The sequence below is a fragment of the Aspergillus flavus genome, chromosome 8 (genome assembly GCF_009017415.1).
Source record: "Aspergillus flavus chromosome 8, complete sequence".
NCBI lineage: Eukaryota > Fungi > Ascomycota > Eurotiomycetes > Eurotiales > Aspergillaceae > Aspergillus > Aspergillus flavus.
In genome coordinates this window covers 1,796,192-1,814,953 of record NC_092403.1, presented here as the reverse complement: position 1 = coordinate 1,814,953, position 18,762 = coordinate 1,796,192, and the positions used below count along the sequence as shown (strand labels likewise).

The 18,762-nt window shown below is 40.7% G+C and overlaps 5 protein-coding genes across 5 annotated transcripts; 3 read left to right on the top strand and 2 right to left on the bottom strand.

Moving 5' to 3' along the window:
* The first annotated feature begins 2,965 nt into the window (after positions 1-2,965).
* On the top strand, positions 2,966-5,908 carry F9C07_1941309 (uncharacterized protein). The gene has a single exon (XM_041287484.2). The coding sequence runs from the start codon at positions 3,778-3,780 to the stop codon at positions 5,698-5,700; it is 1,923 nt and encodes a 640-aa protein (XP_041151148.1). The 5' UTR covers positions 2,966-3,777; the 3' UTR covers positions 5,701-5,908.
* Positions 5,909-6,116: 208 nt separating this feature from the next.
* F9C07_2076999 (adenosine monophosphate deaminase) lies at positions 6,117-9,279 on the bottom strand (the record flags this gene model as incomplete). The annotated part of the gene is made up of 4 exons (XM_041287485.2): positions 6,117-6,424; positions 6,482-6,588; positions 6,654-7,774; positions 7,831-9,279. 4 exons carry the CDS (start codon positions 9,277-9,279, stop codon positions 6,117-6,119), a joined length of 2,985 nt encoding a protein of 994 aa, XP_041151149.2.
* Positions 9,280-10,075: 796 nt separating this feature from the next.
* Positions 10,076-13,963, top strand: F9C07_2287449 (drebrin protein). The gene is made up of 4 exons (XM_041295267.2): positions 10,076-10,680; positions 10,735-10,922; positions 11,001-12,893; positions 13,002-13,963. Exons 1-4 carry the CDS (start codon positions 10,479-10,481, stop codon positions 13,086-13,088), a joined length of 2,370 nt encoding a protein of 789 aa, XP_041151150.1. The 5' UTR covers positions 10,076-10,478; the 3' UTR covers positions 13,089-13,963.
* Positions 13,964-14,132: 169 nt separating this feature from the next.
* Positions 14,133-17,036, top strand: F9C07_1941362 (Dynamin central region-domain-containing protein). The gene is made up of 3 exons (XM_041295268.2): positions 14,133-14,407; positions 14,466-16,457; positions 16,517-17,036. The coding sequence occupies exons 1-3, from the start codon at positions 14,309-14,311 to the stop codon at positions 16,823-16,825; spliced, it is 2,400 nt and encodes a 799-aa protein (XP_041151151.1). The 5' UTR covers positions 14,133-14,308; the 3' UTR covers positions 16,826-17,036.
* A 211-nt stretch (positions 17,037-17,247) lies between these two features.
* F9C07_12841 (putative UPD-GlcNAc transporter (Mnn2-2)) lies at positions 17,248-18,737 on the bottom strand (the record flags this gene model as incomplete). The annotated part of the gene is made up of 2 exons (XM_071507904.1): positions 17,248-18,370; positions 18,550-18,737. The coding sequence occupies 2 exons, from the start codon at positions 18,735-18,737 to the stop codon at positions 17,248-17,250; spliced, it is 1,311 nt and encodes a 436-aa protein (XP_071367397.1).
* Positions 18,738-18,762: the final 25 nt, after the last annotated feature.

Sequence of the window (18,762 nt, the reverse complement as noted above, 5' to 3'; positions counted from 1 at the left end):
ATACTATTGAAAATAATATTAAATATTATATTTTATATTATATATAAATATAAATTTAATATAATATAATAATAAATTGAATATTTTTTAAAAAATAAAATATGGTAAATAAAGAATATTTAATATTAAAAAATAGATTTTATAATATTAAAATTAATAATAAAACTAATAATAAATTTAAAAAAAATTTAATAATATTTTATATAAATAAAATAAAATTTTAAATATTTTATTTAAAAGTATATATATTTAAAAATTATTTTTTATTTATAAAAAAAAGATTTTTTAAAATTCTAAATATTATAATCTTTATATATTAAATAATAATTTTTTAAATTTTAAATAAATAAATAAATAATATATAATTATTAATAAATAAATTATAATATAAAAATATTATTTTTAATTTGTAATTAATTTTTTATTTTAATATTATAAAAAAATAGTTTTAAATATTTAATTTTCTAATATAAAATATCAAAAATTAATAAAAAGTATTAAATTATTTATTTTTTTAATAAAATTAATATAAATTATTTTAAATATTTTAAATATAATTAAAATTATTCAAAACTTATTTTAAAATTATTAAAATATTAATATAATTAAATAATTAATAGATTTTATCATAAAAATAGAATAAAATCTAGTATATAATATTTTTTTAAATAATTAATTATATAAATTATATATATTTATAAGATTAAAAATTAATTTTAATTTATAATTATTTTTTTAAATTGATAAAATAAAATAATAAAAATTCTAATAATTATTTTTAAATTCATTAAAATTAAATAAATATTTGAAAAGATCAATAAAATAATAAATAATAGATTAATTAATAAAAAAATTTTCATTAAAAAAATTATAGATTTTTTTATAATAGTTTTATAAATTTTTATAAAATAATTAAATTAATAGATAATTAAAAAATAATAAATATTTTTAAATAAATATATTAATTTATAAAAAAAAAGCTATATAATGTTTAAATATAATTTTAATAAATAAATTAATTAAAATTAATATATAAATAGACTATAGATTATACTATATATAAATAGATAAATAAGATATAATTTAAAAAGCTATAATAAAATTAGAATTAAATAGATAGATATATAATTAAAGATTATATAATAAATAGTTAAAGCTAATAGAATAGTAATCTAGAATTATACTATAATATTAAAAATATTAATAATAGATTTTTAACTGAATTTATTAAAAATATTATTAGTTTAATAAATAAATATTAATCTATATTAAATTAATCTATATTTATAAATATAATATATTTTCAGAATTATAATTAAAATTATAAATAAAATTTTAATCTTTTTAATAAATTATATATATATAAAATATAGAATTTAAATAATTAAATTAATATTTATTTTTTAAATTCTAATATTTTAAATAGTAATAAAGTTTCTTTTTAAAAACTTTTAAAAATATAATATAAATAAAATTAATTAATATTTTAATTTGAAAAATAAAAATAATATTTAAATAATAATATAGAAATAGAATATATTTATTTAATAAAATTAATAAACTAAAATAATATAGAGTAATTTAGTATACTAGTTTAATAATATATTAATTAATTAATATATAAATATAGTAATAGTATAATATTAATAGTAAAAAAATATAGATAATAATAAAATAAATAAAATAAAATAAATAAATAGATATTAATAATTAATTAAATATAGTACTAGATCAAGAGATCTTTAGATTAATAATAGATATATTATTATAATATTAAGATATTAATATTTTTAATTATTATTATTATTATATTTATTGATTTTTATCTAACTTATTAGCTAGCTTTCTATTAACTAACTAGAGCTATCTACTATAACTAGCTACATAGGGTTTAATAAGTTCTAGATTTTAATGAATATAGTATTAAAAAACTTAAAATTATTTAAAATTATATAGAAATTTCTTTATCTAATATAATAGAATAAATTACTTAAAAATTAAAATTCTCTATATAATTCTATTATAAATATATTTATATATTATATAAGCTAGTAGTCTATTAGTGACTTATTTATATAGGATCTAGTTATCTAAAATAATTACTATTATAATAATAGAATTTTTTTTAAATTTATTAATATTAATAATAATCTTTTTATATATTTTAATAAAAATTTTAATTATATTAGTATTAATTATATAAAATATTTTAACATATAAAAATTAATTATTAAATATATCTTTATATTAATTAATAGTTTAATTTTATATTTATTTAAATTTTACTTTATAATAAATTTATTTATATATAAAATTAAGTATATCACTATATTTATAAAAAAGAAAAAAGAAAATAGAATATTAATATTCTAAAAAAATAGATTTTAAAAATATAATATTAATAATTTTATATATTAATTTTATATTAGCTATATAATTTATTTAAAATATATACTTTTATATCTATTTTAAATATATTATAATTTTAATATACTAGATTTATAAAATTATTTATAAAAATATGATTTAAATAGTTACTTAAAAAAATTAAAATTTATTAATAGATTTAAAATATTATAAATATTAAAAATATTATTTTTTCTTAAAAAAGCTTTAAAATTTTAATTATACTATTAAAAAGATATATAATTATTTAAAAATTCTTTATTAAAATAAAGACTTTTTCTTTATAATTATATAATTTAGGCTAGTATAAAAGATCTTTATCTATGGAATTATTAAAGATTTAAGAATTTTATCTTTAGATAAGAAATTTATAGTCTTTATTTATCTATAATTATATATCCATCTATCTAATTATAATTTTATTATAATTTTTTAAACTATATTTTATTTATCTATCTATATATAGCTTGATTTGTAGTCTATCTATATATTAACTTTAATTAGCCTGCCTGTCTAAAGCCGCACCCTGACAGGTAAATCTCTGACTGTCTTAGATCTATTCTGACCCCGAGCCACTAATTAGTAATTTCTGACCCCCCCAGGAACTGGGACCCCAGCCATTTAAATAGAGAGAATTAGATCTAATTATCTATTAATTTTATCTCTTTGGTTTTAGGTCTATATCACTAGGTAATACTAAGTATCGCCGATTTCGATAATAGCATAGAAAAATCTATATAATTGGATATAATCAGAATATAGAGAATCGGCTCAAGGCTTCCAGTTGAAGATTGTATTATAACAGGTTCAAATATCCAGATGTATCTTGATCCTCAATATGGAGGGGTTGTTGTCTGATTACTTTCAAGTAGTGCCCGCAGTAGTGGGCAATCCAGGAAGTAGCATTAGCCCCGCCCGTTTCACATGGGATGTGAGTTGTAACTACGTAGATAACCTGATAACCACATGATAGATACTCGCCCATCCTCCTGCTCACAGTGTTAAGAAAACATATAACAAGTTATCTTTCCGTGTCCATCTAGTATCGCTATCTTAGGCTTTCTCTTCCTAATCCAAGATAAATGCACACCCGCGATCATACAAGTATTATAATCCCCCACTCTTCCTCTTGCCCCCAATACGGTGGTATTGCTACTATTACCTATCCAACTACTCTTTTCTTTCAACGTATTACATCCTGAGATGGTGGCAATAAGTCGGGCTTAAATCAGGGAATAATTAGGCGAAAAGGTAGGTACAATAAACGAAGAATTCATGTGCCACCATATTTATTCGAGGAAATGCCTAGAATAAATAATATACCTATCTGGAAGAAGGGGGAAGTGACGAGGGGACAGTTTAACTAGCAATATGTCATATCACACTACCGAGCCATCCAAACGGGTTAGGAGATTTTTACCTGAACCCATTGAAACTACTACACGCAAATCCGAGACACATCAGCCAATATCACACGTGGGGAGGAAGTTGCTACACGAACGAGATGACCTTAACACTGCAGAAGGGGGCAAAGAAAACACTGAGTCTCACTCAACCCGCCCTGCGACATCCACCAAATCTCTGCTAAATATAAAACTACCAGCTAGCACTGCATCGGAGGTTGATAGCAACTCACCAACTCGCCTACCATCTAATATTTATCTAGAGAGGCGGCATACTGGGGAGAAACATGCAACAGAATCGCGAGGATTGCTGCGACAAAGCCGTCTAAGTGGTAAACAGAATGAGCTGTTCTCCAACGCAGACAATCCACAACTGCGCCCGAGAAAATTTGTGCCTCAGCTAATGGAAACGGCCAGCCGCTCATTTCGCCGCGACTCGAGCCCACATGCACCCCACGATACATACCGATTGGAGCCTGAAACTGAGAATTTAAGACGTAGAAGTCTTATCGGGGACACACCGGTACATGCTGAGGGTCACTTGGCGCATGAGTCTCGATTTTCATACTCCAGGCTTCGGCAGCGTCAGGAGACAAGACGGCATTCTTTTAGAGTTCCTGATCTCCCCGTGATCCCCTCTAGTGGTAGTGAAGCATCTGAAGTGTCGGATTTATCATTGCCCGTGTCGCCATCTGCCTCCTCCCGACAATCAGTGATACGGCCGAAAGTGGAAGAAGATCGCAGGGAAAGTTGCGACGAGCTTTTTTCAAGCTATTTACTGTCCCTAGCTGCCCGCTCGGCGGAAAAGCAGTTAAGAGAGCAAGCCCTAGCAGCTTTCCCTAATGAACAAGTCTATCAGCCGGTAGATCACTTTGCCATTGACAGAGAAGAGGATTGTTCCAGCCAAGGTGAGCCAGCGATACCTGAAGCAGATGATGTTCTAACAAGGTACCGACGTGGGTCATCTGCGGATTTGTCGTGGGAGCTCGAGTATATGCGGCAACACAAAGAGGAAGCAGAAATGCGAGACCGTGCCATGGCTGGCACACAGGGTTTGCATCTTTCATCGGTTGCTCCTTCAAAACTAATGGCCTGCGGTCAACCAGACAACCATATAAATCCTGATAAAAGCCAGGAAAGAGATCGCAAGTTAGGCCAACAAAGACATGCCAAAAGCCCACCGATGTTAGGTGATGACCTTATATTCCCCCAGAGCTCGTCGCCCAAGACAACTTTCTGTGAGAACAGCCATTTGGCTGAGTGCAATAACGGCATTCACAACTTTCCCAGCCTTTGGCACGCGGCTCCTCATCGAAATGATCACTGTGGCAGAGACGGTCTGTGGATGGGAACATGCCAACGTGACAAGCATTGCTGGACCCCCAAGGACTCTCTTTCCTGCAGTACATTAGCTTCGGTTTCTCAAGTCAAAGGAGAGGGCTGGGTGTGGCCGAACGGAATGACTACATCTGAAGACAAAGCTCATCTCAAGCCCCAAAAGAAGCTAGAACTACCCGATGAGAAGGAGCGGGGCAGCTCTGATGGTGATACTGAACCCCAATTTCAGGATGGGTTCGTCACTCAGATTTATAACTACTTATCTCTAGGCTATCCTTGTGTTGCTCGTTATTATGACTATGAGCTGAGTAGAGTGTCTGGCGTTCCCGTACCAGATCTCAGGCGAGATGATATGAACACAGATGCCAGGGGTTATGTTAGCGTCGCCGGAAACAATAGGACAGGAACTTCCGTTAGCGATGTTTGTATGCGTTGGCTGGCTCTTCGCTCGTACATACGTGAGTGGGCTAGGCAGCAACCTATTACGGCTGAAGACAACAGCAGTCATGGGACATGGGGTGTACGCGAGAGAAGAGGTAGTTGGGCGGGGTGAGACGTTTGCTGGAAAGGCATACACTAGGCTTCTCGGCTGAGGGCCGGGGTTTCATTGAATATCGCTTGGGGAAGAGGGAGGGGGCAGGCATCAATGAGCAAATTTTCCTTTTGGAAATGGTGCACAGGGTATCCTTGCACCTATATTGTCTCCTCTAGTGCCTCCAATATTAATCTCAGCCTACGGAGAGCCCAAAACTTGGCTGTAGAACACAAGAACTTCCAACTACAACGTGCCCACGGGAAAAGATTAACACTATTCTCTGATCTACTGAGTTGCCCCAAATAGTGAACGAAAGGCCAGTGATGTATGGGTGTGGCAACTATTGCCTGTCATGAACCACGACATAACCTATAGGACCGTGGCCCAGGTAAAACGGAGTACTATGCATGGCATCGCCCTGTACTAAGGCTGCCTCATGATGGACTTGGGCAATTTTTGACATCTTTACCCCCGTCTTTCGTATCCTTGTCATCTTCAGCCAATGCCCGAGTCAACATACTACCCCGCTGAGCCCTTTCGTGCACAATACCAGGGAATATCTTTTGTTCTGGTAACGTTTCGGGTCCAGTATCCTCGCTAGATTTGGGACCCGGGGGAGTGGAACTTGGGAAGCAAGCCTCTCCAGCGGCGTTGGTCTCAGACTGATTTTGTAAATATTTGGGAGGATTCACCGTATTAGAAGTCTGCAGAAATGCTGTAGCCTGAGCCTCCTTCCGCAAAGCTATCATTGCTGGTGAGTGAAATAGACCACTAGTTGACGGTGCGTAATGGGGCTTACGATGGCTTGGATTGTTCTCATTTTCCGTGGTCACGCTAGGATGCAACTGGCCTCTGAGGGGTAGTGCTTTTGAATATGTACTCAGACTGTCAACATATCTTCCAATCCTGTAGATTATTAGTTACTCTGGATGTCTTCACACGTGCCAGACAACTGAGCTAGGAATCCTTACAGTGCCAGCTCTCCTAACAAGGTTTCATGCCTAAATCTCTCTCGAATGTCTGGAACATTGCTTTTTGCAACATTGTTTCCCGAGACTCCTGCCGCTGAACAGTTTGTGCCAAGCCATCTTTGCTTTAAGGCGAGCTCGAAACCACTTTGTAAGACTGAGTGTTTCGCCAGCTCACACATATCAACCGCGCTAAACTTATAGATTTGTGCCGCAACCGAGTATTCTTCAATCAAGGGCTCCTTGGTGAACGCAAATTGTAATGGATCGTCAGTAGATAACGACACATTCAAGCCTCGCCTGAAAAAATTGGCAAATGGATTTTTGTCATACGTCAGAAACAGAGCATTGTTGCTGAGAGGCGACATGGCAATCCCAATTTGATCAAGGTAGAATAAATACTGCAGTAAAGGGACTTTCCGAAGCAGGATCCCATGGCTGATGCTGTGGCAGCAGAGGAACCCAACCGCAAGATGATCAGGGTCACCAGCTTCGCCACAGTGCGGCCTTAGGACAAACGTGTTGAATCCTCGCCGTTTGCGCCAGATATTCAGGGATGCGATGTTTGCAAACATGAAGTATATCCAATAGCTGTATGGTGGATTTTGTTTCGTATTCCATTCTCTTGGAATAGGATATTTCCTATACAGTCGTCGCTCTGCTTTGCTCTCGTCGTCGACACTGTCAAAACCGACTACACGCTGCAAGAATAAATGAAGTTTTGGATGGCTATTAGGATCCTTTGTCACTTCAAATAGCGGCTGGAAGACGTTGGTGATGACCTGCTCAAAGTTTTCCATCATGCCGCTCGACTTGTACACGTCATAAAGTCGGGGTATTTGGACAAGCCAGCGAACATTAGGGGAGAATAACTTATTGTCAACTACCCAGGCTGCAAGTTTATCCCATTCCTGGATAGACCTGCCGTAAATTGAGATACGCCATTCTACCATTTGGTATTTGCTGGATTCCAAGTCCGAGATGACCTCCTTTGTTATCTCTGCTAGATAACGCCCTTTGATATAATTGTCTGTCTTCAGGAATATTTCTCGCAGTCGAGATTCGCCGACAGGATTATATTTGAGGTTAAACTTGTCAAACCTGTGGAAAGAATCTGTGTGCGCCTTTAAAACTGTTAGTTGCAAACCAGGAATATAACATTGGGTTGTTTCCTACATACGTGCATGTCGAGCGTATCGATACTTAAATCGTAAGCTGTAAGATTGATACTCTCAAAAACCTCCTTCAACGTCAAATGTTTGCCATCCCTGAATAACACGACTTCATCAGGTGACTTTTTCATCTTGCTTTTGATGAAACGAAGGAGGTGCTTCTGATTCATACATGCAGAGTGATGCACATGTGTGTCGACTTTTCGAACATTGTAAAAATCTCTGTGAGGTACTTTCTTGCTGTCGGCTATTTCTTGATATTCATTTAGCAGAGTATAAAGCTGAAACTTTCCCTCCAGGTAAGAAAGGCGTTTAAACGCGAAGCTCTTTGCGGGCCCGTCCGTTGATACATCTATGACCGCGTCGAGATCCATGTAGAAATCTCTCAGGGAAGGAATTTGAACAACAGGTTCATTAGGACAGGCGGTGTCATAAGTTTCGTACACTTGATACACACTATTCCCATCGAGCTTGAAAACCCAGTCTGATGCCTCGGGAAGAGGTAGGCACTCGGCCATGTCAAAATCTTCTCCGATATCTTGACCCATCTTCCTTTTCTTCTGGTCGGGTCGGGAGGTGTCGTTAAATTTTCCAGTTTCATTGTCACCTTCCCATGCTGGTTCTGGCGGCGCAGGGTATACTTTCCAGTCGGAATGATCCTTAGGGTTATCTCCAGCACCTTGCAATGATAGCTGGATGTATTCGGATCGCCGATCGAGTAATCTTAGTATTTTGCGACAAATTACGTTCAATTCTGATGTAACAGCATCGTCGCCCGGAGTAGTATTCAATATGCCTTGGGCGGTACCCAACACATCACCAGCAGAATGGTCATTACCTGCCCCAAATGCAGTTTGACCCAATTGGTCCTGGACTCTGGATGGCATTGCATGCAACCCGAGAGTACCATGAGTATCGTGTACAGCGGAACCATTGGACTGGTACTCGTGAATGAAGTGCGAGTCACGACCAAGCAGCGAAGTGGGGTTTGCAGCGGGCTGAAACTTTGAAAATGTATCATTTTGGCACACGGTGCTGACTGTGTAGTCTTCGGAGCTATTGTGTTCCATCACGGTGGGTGTATAGCTTGGCGTACCCTCTGTCTGTGTGACGGCTGCATTGTGATTTGCAGGTACTGGGTTCAGGGTAGGCTCACTGTCGGCACTCCGTGAGGCGAATTGATGATGCTGATAGAAAAGTTTTGCTTCCGCATGGCTCATTGATTTTTCATACGCATAATCGTAGGTAGGAGTTTTGAGCAGTCTATCCCTTGGTAGAATGTCACCGGATGTTTTTGTCGACGCGGCAAAACTAGATTCATTGGCTGTAGTGTCACCTACGCGTGCCTGCGGATTCCCACTGTGGGAATGCAGGGAAGCCTCGTCTTCCGATGAGGTTTCAGCAGCGTTAACATTGGCATCAAGCCTAGGAGTCATGCTGAGCTGTGACGAAGCCATAAGACTATCCAGAGTTCGTCACACTTGTGCAGATGTTGTTGTGTTGCTGCTGTTGGAATGATTTCAATCAGTCGGTAATCTCTCCGCCCAAAATACTCACCGCAAAACTCTACTAATCAAACTCCTTGCGTTTACTACACACTGCACGGTTTGTTATGGATGTTAGTAAAAAGAAAAAACCAAGAAGAGGAAAACGTTCTATTGGGCATAAGTATTAGGCGCATTTGATAGTAGACTTGTGAATAGTCCAATCGTCTTGATTCCCATTTATCATAGAGGAGAAAATAAAAACGTGAAGAAATAAGGGATAGCGAAAGAGAGAGAGAAAAAGACCATATGCAGTTAGAAACTGTTTAAGATTATTGAAATCAAAAATAAAACCCAATGTACGGAGAGTATGAGAAAACATATGTGGTAACACTCACCTGAAAAGATGTGATAAAGAGTGAGTCTAGACTGTCAATTTATCATTCAGGTGATAGATTTGATTACCAGCCTCGAACTCAACAATTACTAGTACTTGCTACAGAGGTCTTGGCACGCATGTACTTTACTTTTTTCCTAGATACATATTGTGGACATGTATGGTCCCCGGGCGGCATTAGCATTTACTAACTTACTACTCCGTACTATATATAGTATCTAGTACTAGTAGTACACTACTAAATATAATAAGGAACTATTCCTGGATGTCAGGTCGCATCTTAGTACACGGTACCGTCCGTGACTCTCTGTGTACGTATGAGGGAGTACTCCGAACCTTACTACTAGTAGCTAGTGGTGTGACGTACCCTGTAACTTTGCCCCGTACAACAGACCGAAACGCCCACCTTCAGCTAGATACTCATTAGGCAGAGATCAAATCATCCCATAGTCAGAGTCTCTTATCATTCACACATTCTACATCACCCTACATAAGGTGGAATACATGCGAGCATAGTCGCCAATCACAACGCACAAAAGTGACAGTTACTTTCTTCTCCGCCTTTCCATATCCCGCATACGTCGTTCCAGGAGAAGGTGACACGGTAGGCTTTTCTGTGTTTGGTCCGGCCCAAGTATGCTCTAATCCACGCTGTTCATGACAAAAACCTAGGACTAACTTGTGCAGCTCCTGATCACATTCTGCAGTTTGTAAAGTTTCACCAACACTGTCACTTTTCTTGGCTATTGTTGTGCCTTGTGGAATCTTTCTGAAAATGGCATCCCTTAACCTTTCATCCAATGGGCCTTCAATAGTAAAGAGCTATCAAGCTGTTGTCAACTCTTCCCCACCCACAAACTCTTCTTCGCCTACATATGGACAATGGGCAGTGTTTTCAGTTTCAGCACCGCTTGTTAGTGCTTTTCAGCAAGACACGGGCAGCAAGGAGAGCGTTCTAAAGGTCCAGAGCACCGGAGGTCAGTCAAACGCTCAATAACGAGGAACACTCGGGCTGACTGAATATGTTTAAGATGGTGAACTTGCCGATCTTATTGACGAATTCTCCGAAGGAAAGATGCAATTCGCCTTTGTTAAGGTCACCGACCCAAATACTGGACTTCCCAAGAGTGTGCTTATTGCATGGTGTGGGGAGGGCGTTCCCGAACGGACGAAGGGTTATTTTACTAGTCACCTATCTGCGGTCTCAAAATTGTTACATGTTAGTGACCTTTAGTCGCACACGTCTCCTAGAGCACTTATCCCATCATAGACTATGCTGCTGACCTTACGCTGCTAGGGTTACCATGTTCAAATCACTGCACGTGCGGACGGGGACTTGACTGCAGAAGGAATTATACGGAAAGTTGGGGACGCATCCGGTGCTAAATACTCTGCAGGAGCTGGACAGCCGGCCGCCGCTCCTACAAAGCCGCCAATCTCATCCAAGCCAGTTTTCACACCATCGCGGACCGATGGTATCAGCTCGAATGCCACACCAGCTGCTCCCCAGAAACCTCTCCAGAAAGATACGGACAATGATGGCTGGGGCCCAGATGCCCCTCCAGTCACCAGGACAGAACTTGAAAAGGTGCAGCCGGCCTACCAACCAACCAGGGTTAACATACAGGCCCTTAGATCAGGAAAGCCACATGTAGCAAACATGCAGGTTCAACATACCACCGAAGATCATAGCGACGTTGTCAAGGGCGGCTATCAACCAGTGGGCAAAGTAGACATTGCTGCCATAAGGAGGCAGGCACGTGAGGCAGGCGAAATGAAGGATGACCGGCCGGAACCAGTGAAGGGAGCATACGAACCAGTTGGCAAGATTGATATTGCTGCTATTCGAGCCAGGGCTCAAAAACCCAGCGAGTTGATGGCAGACGATAGCAAATTAGCTGCACCAAATAACGCCGAGAGGCAAGCGGAATCCGGAAACTACACAAATCCAGGACACTCCGAGCGTTTAACAAGTCTACCGAAGCCAAAGGTCGCGAATAAGTTCGGAGCGAACCAGTCGTTCGTTGGGACCAAACCTCCTCTGCCTAGTGGATCCATGCCAAAACCAACTTCAGCAGTTGCGCCCGTCGGTAGCGCAAGCAGAACTTTTGCAGATGAGGGAGGAAAGACTCCCGCACAACTTTGGGCAGAGAGAAAAGCGAAGGAACGGGGACAAGCTACTGCATCTGATGTACCACCATTGGGGCACGAGGAGCCCTCGCTTCAAACACAGCACAGCGGCAGAGCCGAGTGGAAGAGCTCATACAGCGGTAGAACGTGGACCCCTGTTCAGACCACACACACTGGAAAGTCTCTCGGCAGCAATACATCTCACCAGGCTACGGACCCTACTGCAAACGATGCCACGGCAACAGAGCCTCAAGTCCCCCAAAGTGTCAGTGCTCTTCGAGACCAATTTGCGGACAAGTCACTTGATGACTCGGCTCCCGAGGCTAGGTCCGATGAGCCGTGGGATACAGGACGTTCTGTACCTCTGCCCGGCTTACCAACGGGACCTGTGCAACCAGAAGCTAGCCAGGAGCCCGAAGCTCACCAAGTGGCTCCGAGCCCTCCTGAGCAGCCTCGGTCCCCTACTCCTCCAACCCCTCCAGTACGGGAAGCATCGCCTATCCGTGTTGCCATGCCTGTTGGACGTGGTGCCACAGATATTCATGATGACCAGCGCTCGCCACCCGCTGTTTTGCCCACGGAAAGTCTTCGTCAGACGGTGCCGAAAGATGCAGACCTTGCAGATGACACGCAAGATGTCGCCCGGGCAACGGCAGAGGCTACAGTTGGGAGCAACCTCCAGACCAACGGCATTCAAGCCGTGGTGCAGTACGATTATGAAAGAGCGGAAGACAATGAGATTGAGCTCAGGGAAGGTGAATATGTGACGGAGATTGAAATGGTTGACAAGGACTGGTGGTTGGGTTCAAACGCTCGTGGTGAGAGGGGTCTCTTCCCGAGTAACTATGTTGAGCTACTGGAAGACAAGCCGCAGAATTCTACCTCGCCGGACTTGCATGAGCACCATTTGGACACAAACATTCAAGAGCCTCATGCGGAAATAGTGGCGCCTTTAGCCTCGAGCTCAGCTAATGGACCCACTGCTACAGCGTTGTATGATTATGAAGCCGCGGAAGACAACGAGCTTAGTTTTCCGGAGGGAGCTGAGATCACTCATATCGTAAGTTTTTCCCTCCCCGCACCCTTTCGATTTTCTGTCTTTCCCACGTTCATATCGACGTATGAAGTGTTCGGAAAACTTCTATGGCTAACTGCTAATGGCATGTAGGAATTCCCCGACGATGACTGGTGGTTTGGTAAATATCACAATAAAGAAGGCCTCTTCCCAGCAAATTATGTAGAACTTCGAAAGTGATCCAAGGCGGTGTCTTCCACAAAGACAGGGTTTCGATGGCCTGGAAGTCTAACGCGTTCTGCTTCCTATCTTTGGCTGCCAACTTTATTTGCTAAACCTTTAGGCTTTTTGGCTGAACATACTTTGTCACATTCATATCAGCAAGAAAAGGAAAGAAATGAGAAAGGAGTATTTCCCCTTGGTGCTGCCTTCGTAGATAGGACACGGGCCTTCAGCGGCATATGAAAGACTTTAGTTTGTTGCGTCATGATAGCAATTGTCTTAAACTTGCTATAGGAGCACTAAGAGAAGCGATTCATTTATGGTATTGTTCTAGTGAACTTTTCTGGACTCCATACGCGAACCAAGACTCTGCCAATTGGACAATGGCAGTATTCCTACATAAGTAGGCTATCTTATCAGTGATTGCTTTTCATCATTATAGTAGGAGCTCGTATCCATGTGCCCCTCCTATTACGTGACTATATAGTTGAGGATTAATAGGGTTAATAGATTATGGATGACACCCATATAGTGAAGAGTATATGATGGAAAAATATCCATTAGTACTCTTTAACGTAATAGTTGAATTGTTCAAGTTAATTTACTGTGTTCGTACTAATTCCTGAGTCATTGGAAGCTCTATGCCCATAGAGGCGACAAGTATTGGTACTAAGGTATTTTGTACTCCGTACTGGCGAACAGAAATGTTCAGGAGTCGTTTCACGGGAGGAAACGACCAATGGTATACCAATACTCCGTACTTGTCACCTTCCATATTGATGATAGGTACCAACAAAAAACAACCACGTGACGAGTGTTGACATGTTATGGAGCGTACAGCCACCGCAAATCCCGATGTCACATGACCATAAAGTGTAATTTGCATTTACATCCTATCCGCAGAAGCAGAAGAAAGAAGGAAAGGGCGAGCTCCACTTTGTGGTGTATCCTAGGACCAGCCACCCACGACAACACTGAAGCAAGCAATTCGCATCAGACTCTTGCGGCCAAGATCAATAGCCGTGGCTTCCTGCTTGTTAGTGCTAGTTGGCAAGTTCAAAGCTGTACTTGGCGTACAATCTCTGTGTGGCACTTTCGTGAAACACTTTGTGACAGTTGGACAACAGAAAGGTATATCCAATTGAACTCTTTCGAAGAATAACAAGAAGAGACAAAGCCAAGGAGTCAAGAGAAACAGACGAACAAAAGACAAACTAGAGGGGAAAAAAGAAATAGAGATGGCGTCACTTAGCGAAGACTTGCTTGTAACCGTCAACAAGTTGCAAGACCTTGTTTTCAATACAATTGGGAATGATTCTCTTGACTTGCCGCAAATAGTAAGTTCCGTTTGGCTTACAACCTAGATTGATAGCCGGCGCTGATTTTATTTCGAAGGTTGTGGTAGGCTCTCAGTCGTCAGGGAAGTCGTCCGTGCTTGAGAATATTGTCGGTAGAGATTTCTTGCCGAGAGGAAGCGGCATAGTTACGAGGCGCCCTTTAATACTGCAGCTTATAAACATACCCAGCGAACGCCATGACAAACCTGACACCGATGAGATCCACGTTCCTCACACTGCCGCCAGTGTGGCTGGACAGCATGAATGGGCGGAATTTCATCACCTCCCTGGTCGGAAATTTGAGGACTTCGCCCTGGTGAAACAAGAAATTGAAGCCGAGACCGCAAGGATAGCCGGAAGCAATAAGGGAATCAATAGGCAACCCATCAATCTTAAGATATTTTCGCCTCATGTTCTTAATCTCACCATGGTTGACTTACCAGGGTTAACCAAAGTGCCCATTGGCGATCAACCGTCTGACATAGAGAAGCAGACTCGAGCGCTAATTTTGGAATATATAGCAAAGCCCAACAGCCTTGTCCTGGCGGTATCTCCGGCAAATGTCGACTTGGTGAACTCTGAAGCCCTGAAGCTTGCTCGCCAGGTAGATCCTATGGGGCGCAGAACAATCGGCGTTCTGACAAAGTTAGATCTCATGGACCACGGCACGAATGCTATGGATATTCTTTCGGGACGTGTCTATCCTCTGAAGCTGGGGTTCATTGGCGTTGTCAACAGATCCCAACAAGACATTCAATCAGGGAAATCCTTATCTGATGCTTTACAGGCAGAAGTTGATTTCTTCCGGCATCACCCTGCCTACCGTAACATGGCAAATCGTTGTGGAACACAGTTTTTGGCAAAAACACTGAATACGACTTTGATGTCTCACATTAGAGATCGACTCCCTGATATCAAAGCCCGTTTGAATACCCTCATGGGTCAAACACAACAGGAGCTTGCTAGCTATGGCAATAAACAGTTCAGTGGCAAGGAACATCGTGGTTCATTGATCCTGCAACTAATGACACGTTTTGCCTCCTCTTTTATATCTTCCATTGACGGAACTTCATCTGAAATCTCAACCAAGGAGCTTTGCGGTGGTGCCAGAATCTATTATATATTCAACTCCGTTTTCGGCAATTCTCTTGAAACAATTGACCCTACACACAACCTGACAGTGTCAGATATCAGAACAGCAATTCGAAACTCAACTGGCCCTCGTCCGAGTCTCTTTGTCCCTGAACTTGCTTTCGATTTGCTCGTGAAACCTCAGATCAAGATGTTGGAAGCTCCTAGTCAGAGATGTGTAGAGCTTGTGTACGAGGAACTTATAAAAATTTGCCATACTTGCGGATCACAAGAACTCCTACGCTTTCCACGCCTACAAGCAAAGCTTATTGAGGTAGTATCCGACCTCCTTCGTGAGCGCTTGGGGCCTTGTTCAGCATATGTGGAGTCGCTGATTTCCATACAAAGAGCCTATATAAATACAAATCATCCGAACTTTCTCGGTGCGGCGGCCGCGATGTCTTCCATCATTCAGAATAAACAGGAGCAAGAAAGGAAGTCTGCATTAGCAGAAGATAGAAGGAAGCGTGAGAAGCGACGACAGAGAGAACTTGGCGGAATTAACGGAAGTACAAGTCTCTCCCCCGAGGATGAGGAGGAGCAAGCACTAGAGCAAAAGGCTCAGAACATCCCTATCAGGAGTCAGTCTGCAAAAGGCACAAGAAACATGCCCCCTAATATTGGAAAGCTCCAAGAAAGTGGTATCGCGGCAACTTTGAACGGTGCACATCAAAATCCACATGCCATGTTCGGTGGCACAAACACCACACGTGATTCTTTCCTGAATTACTTTTTTGGCAAGGATGGCGCCCAGCCATCCCCATCGCTTCCTCAACCTTCGAGTCAAAGCAGACCTTCCAACCACACCAACGAAGTCAGTACCACCCAAAGTATTCGGCGGACGGAGGTGCGCTCTCCAGTGATGCCGCCCGATGACTATGTACCTGTTCCGGAATATATTGGCGAGATCAGCTCTCTTGTAAGTCGTGATTAGTTCGAATTTTGTTGGGTTACACTAGAGGCTTATACAATGCACAGGAAAATACCGAACCGACTCTCTCCGACCGTGAGCTGTTGGAGACGGAGTTGATTCGCCGCTTGATATCTTCCTACTTCGATATTGTTCGGGAAACTATTGCTGACCAGGTTCCCAAGGCTATCATGCACCTTCTTGTCAATCATAGTAAAGATGTTGTGCAAAATAGGCTTGTCAGCGAACTTTATAAGGAAGATCTTTTTGGGGAGCTTCTTTACGAGGATGATGGGATTAAGGCGGAGAGGGAGAAGTGCGAAAGACTTCTAGAAACCTACAAGGAGGCCGCGAAAATCGTAGGCGAGGTCCTGTAGTCTGTTCAAAATTCACGTCTGGTGGGTGGCCAGTAATCCCTTGATGATTTTTGTGCAGTAGAGGACAATAGGTCGAAGCCCTTCTGTAGCGCTAGCTGCAGCTGTATATTTTATATTTTATGCTAGAATTCTCACTTGAATATTGATTGAACTTTGTATCAAAGTAAGCTGTATCAATATCAACCGACTTTTAATGTTCTTATATGATGAAAGCTCTGCATTTGGGGTCTAGTCTAACTGACACCCGTGAAGTGTATATAGAATGAGCTGTAGAAAAAGAAATGATAGTGAATCGTAGCCACGGACATAGATTTTATCAATGCAAGCACAATAATGAACCGGGATGGACGTAGAGGTCTATAACGTCCTCGGAAGAAAACACGCAAAGTCTAGCCCCGACATATTGAAGCCACGCAAATATGTCAATCTTTCTTGTTAGATGGTTTATATGTCTTCCTCAATCGTGCACCCTCGAAACCATACAAAGCACCCCCCACGAACACGAATAGAGCACCCACAAGCACACCAGGCGCAAGATCATTTCCAAACAGGTAGATGGATAGCAACAGCGATATGAGCTTTCGAACGTTGAGCACAATAGTTACTGTCAGTGAGGATGATTTCGCAGAGAGAAGATGCACCCCACGAATACACAGGTATTGTGTAAGTGCGTTCATTAGAAGATAGAATCCCTGTATTGGAATACAAGCCAACACGAATTGGAAAGACTTGAAGCGCTCAAGCTCTGCCAGCAGGTGAGAGGTTGTATTGATGATTGGCATAGGCACTGATTTCACAAAGGCCGTTTTTGAGGCAGTAGCTAAGCCGGTGCCGAGTAGTAGGGGAGAACTTGAGACAGACCCTTTTCTTGCAGCGATAGCAGAAATTCCAGAGAGTAACGACGGTGAAGACAACAACGCCCGCCACTGAGCCAAAAGGTGCGAGTAGGTTGGTAGGAAGAGGGGCAAAGAGAGTGTATGCGAATAAAAGAGGGCCTCCTTCCAATGGTTTCTGCCATAAGACTCATAGAGCCGGTCCGCGAAAATTCCTTGGAAAGCCGAGAGTGCCATTGCTAGGGCAAGGATACTGAACCCAATGAATGTACTAGCCATAGTGGAATCATTTTGATGATACCCAACGCTTATGGATTGACCTTTCGTACGAGCATCAGCTAACGCTGCAGCGATGACGCCTATGGTAAGCATAGCTACCGCGAGGATTTGTCCGTGTGAGTACCTCTTAGCATTGAATGCATACCCAACGATCATGGACGCCACGGGGCCCCCGGATCTCAAGATAATGTGTAATGGGACAGAGATCTTGTACGCAAAAGCCCAATTGTTTAGAAGGTTGACGGTCACAAAGAAAGCTGTGTATACCAGCCATGATCTTAGAGGGATTACACGCCGACTAAGAAACAGTGACTGAGGGCCCGCCGACAGAGACAGGAAGCTTGGAGATGTTAACAGTGCAGTCACGATGAACTGTGCAAATGTTATGAGGGGTCCTTGCGGTGCGAACATTAGAGAAGAAGACGAAAAAAAACTATTTTTGGGATCGAAGCGAGAGATAACAATTACCTGAGCTCGGTTGCTCCCTGTGTCGCGACATCAGTTATCGCTTCTTGGTACTTAATTTGCACACACGACTTACTTGATGATGGCTTCCAGGGCAAAGACCTGTAATTCAACTGTCAGAAAGAGAGGCAATTCATCAAGTACTACCCACTTACATTGGCACAACAACCACCGAAAATCAGCGAGATCATCAAAACTATAGTTGTCCAGCCGGGAAGGACAGTATAAGCCGCTGCAGTGGTTATGCTACCTAGGCTCGCATGTGGCTCCTTTGGTTCGTCACGCTCAGTCAGATGATCATCAATCTCTAAGGTTCCGGCATGTTGTTTGGACATCTTTTCTTGATGAGAACGACTATAT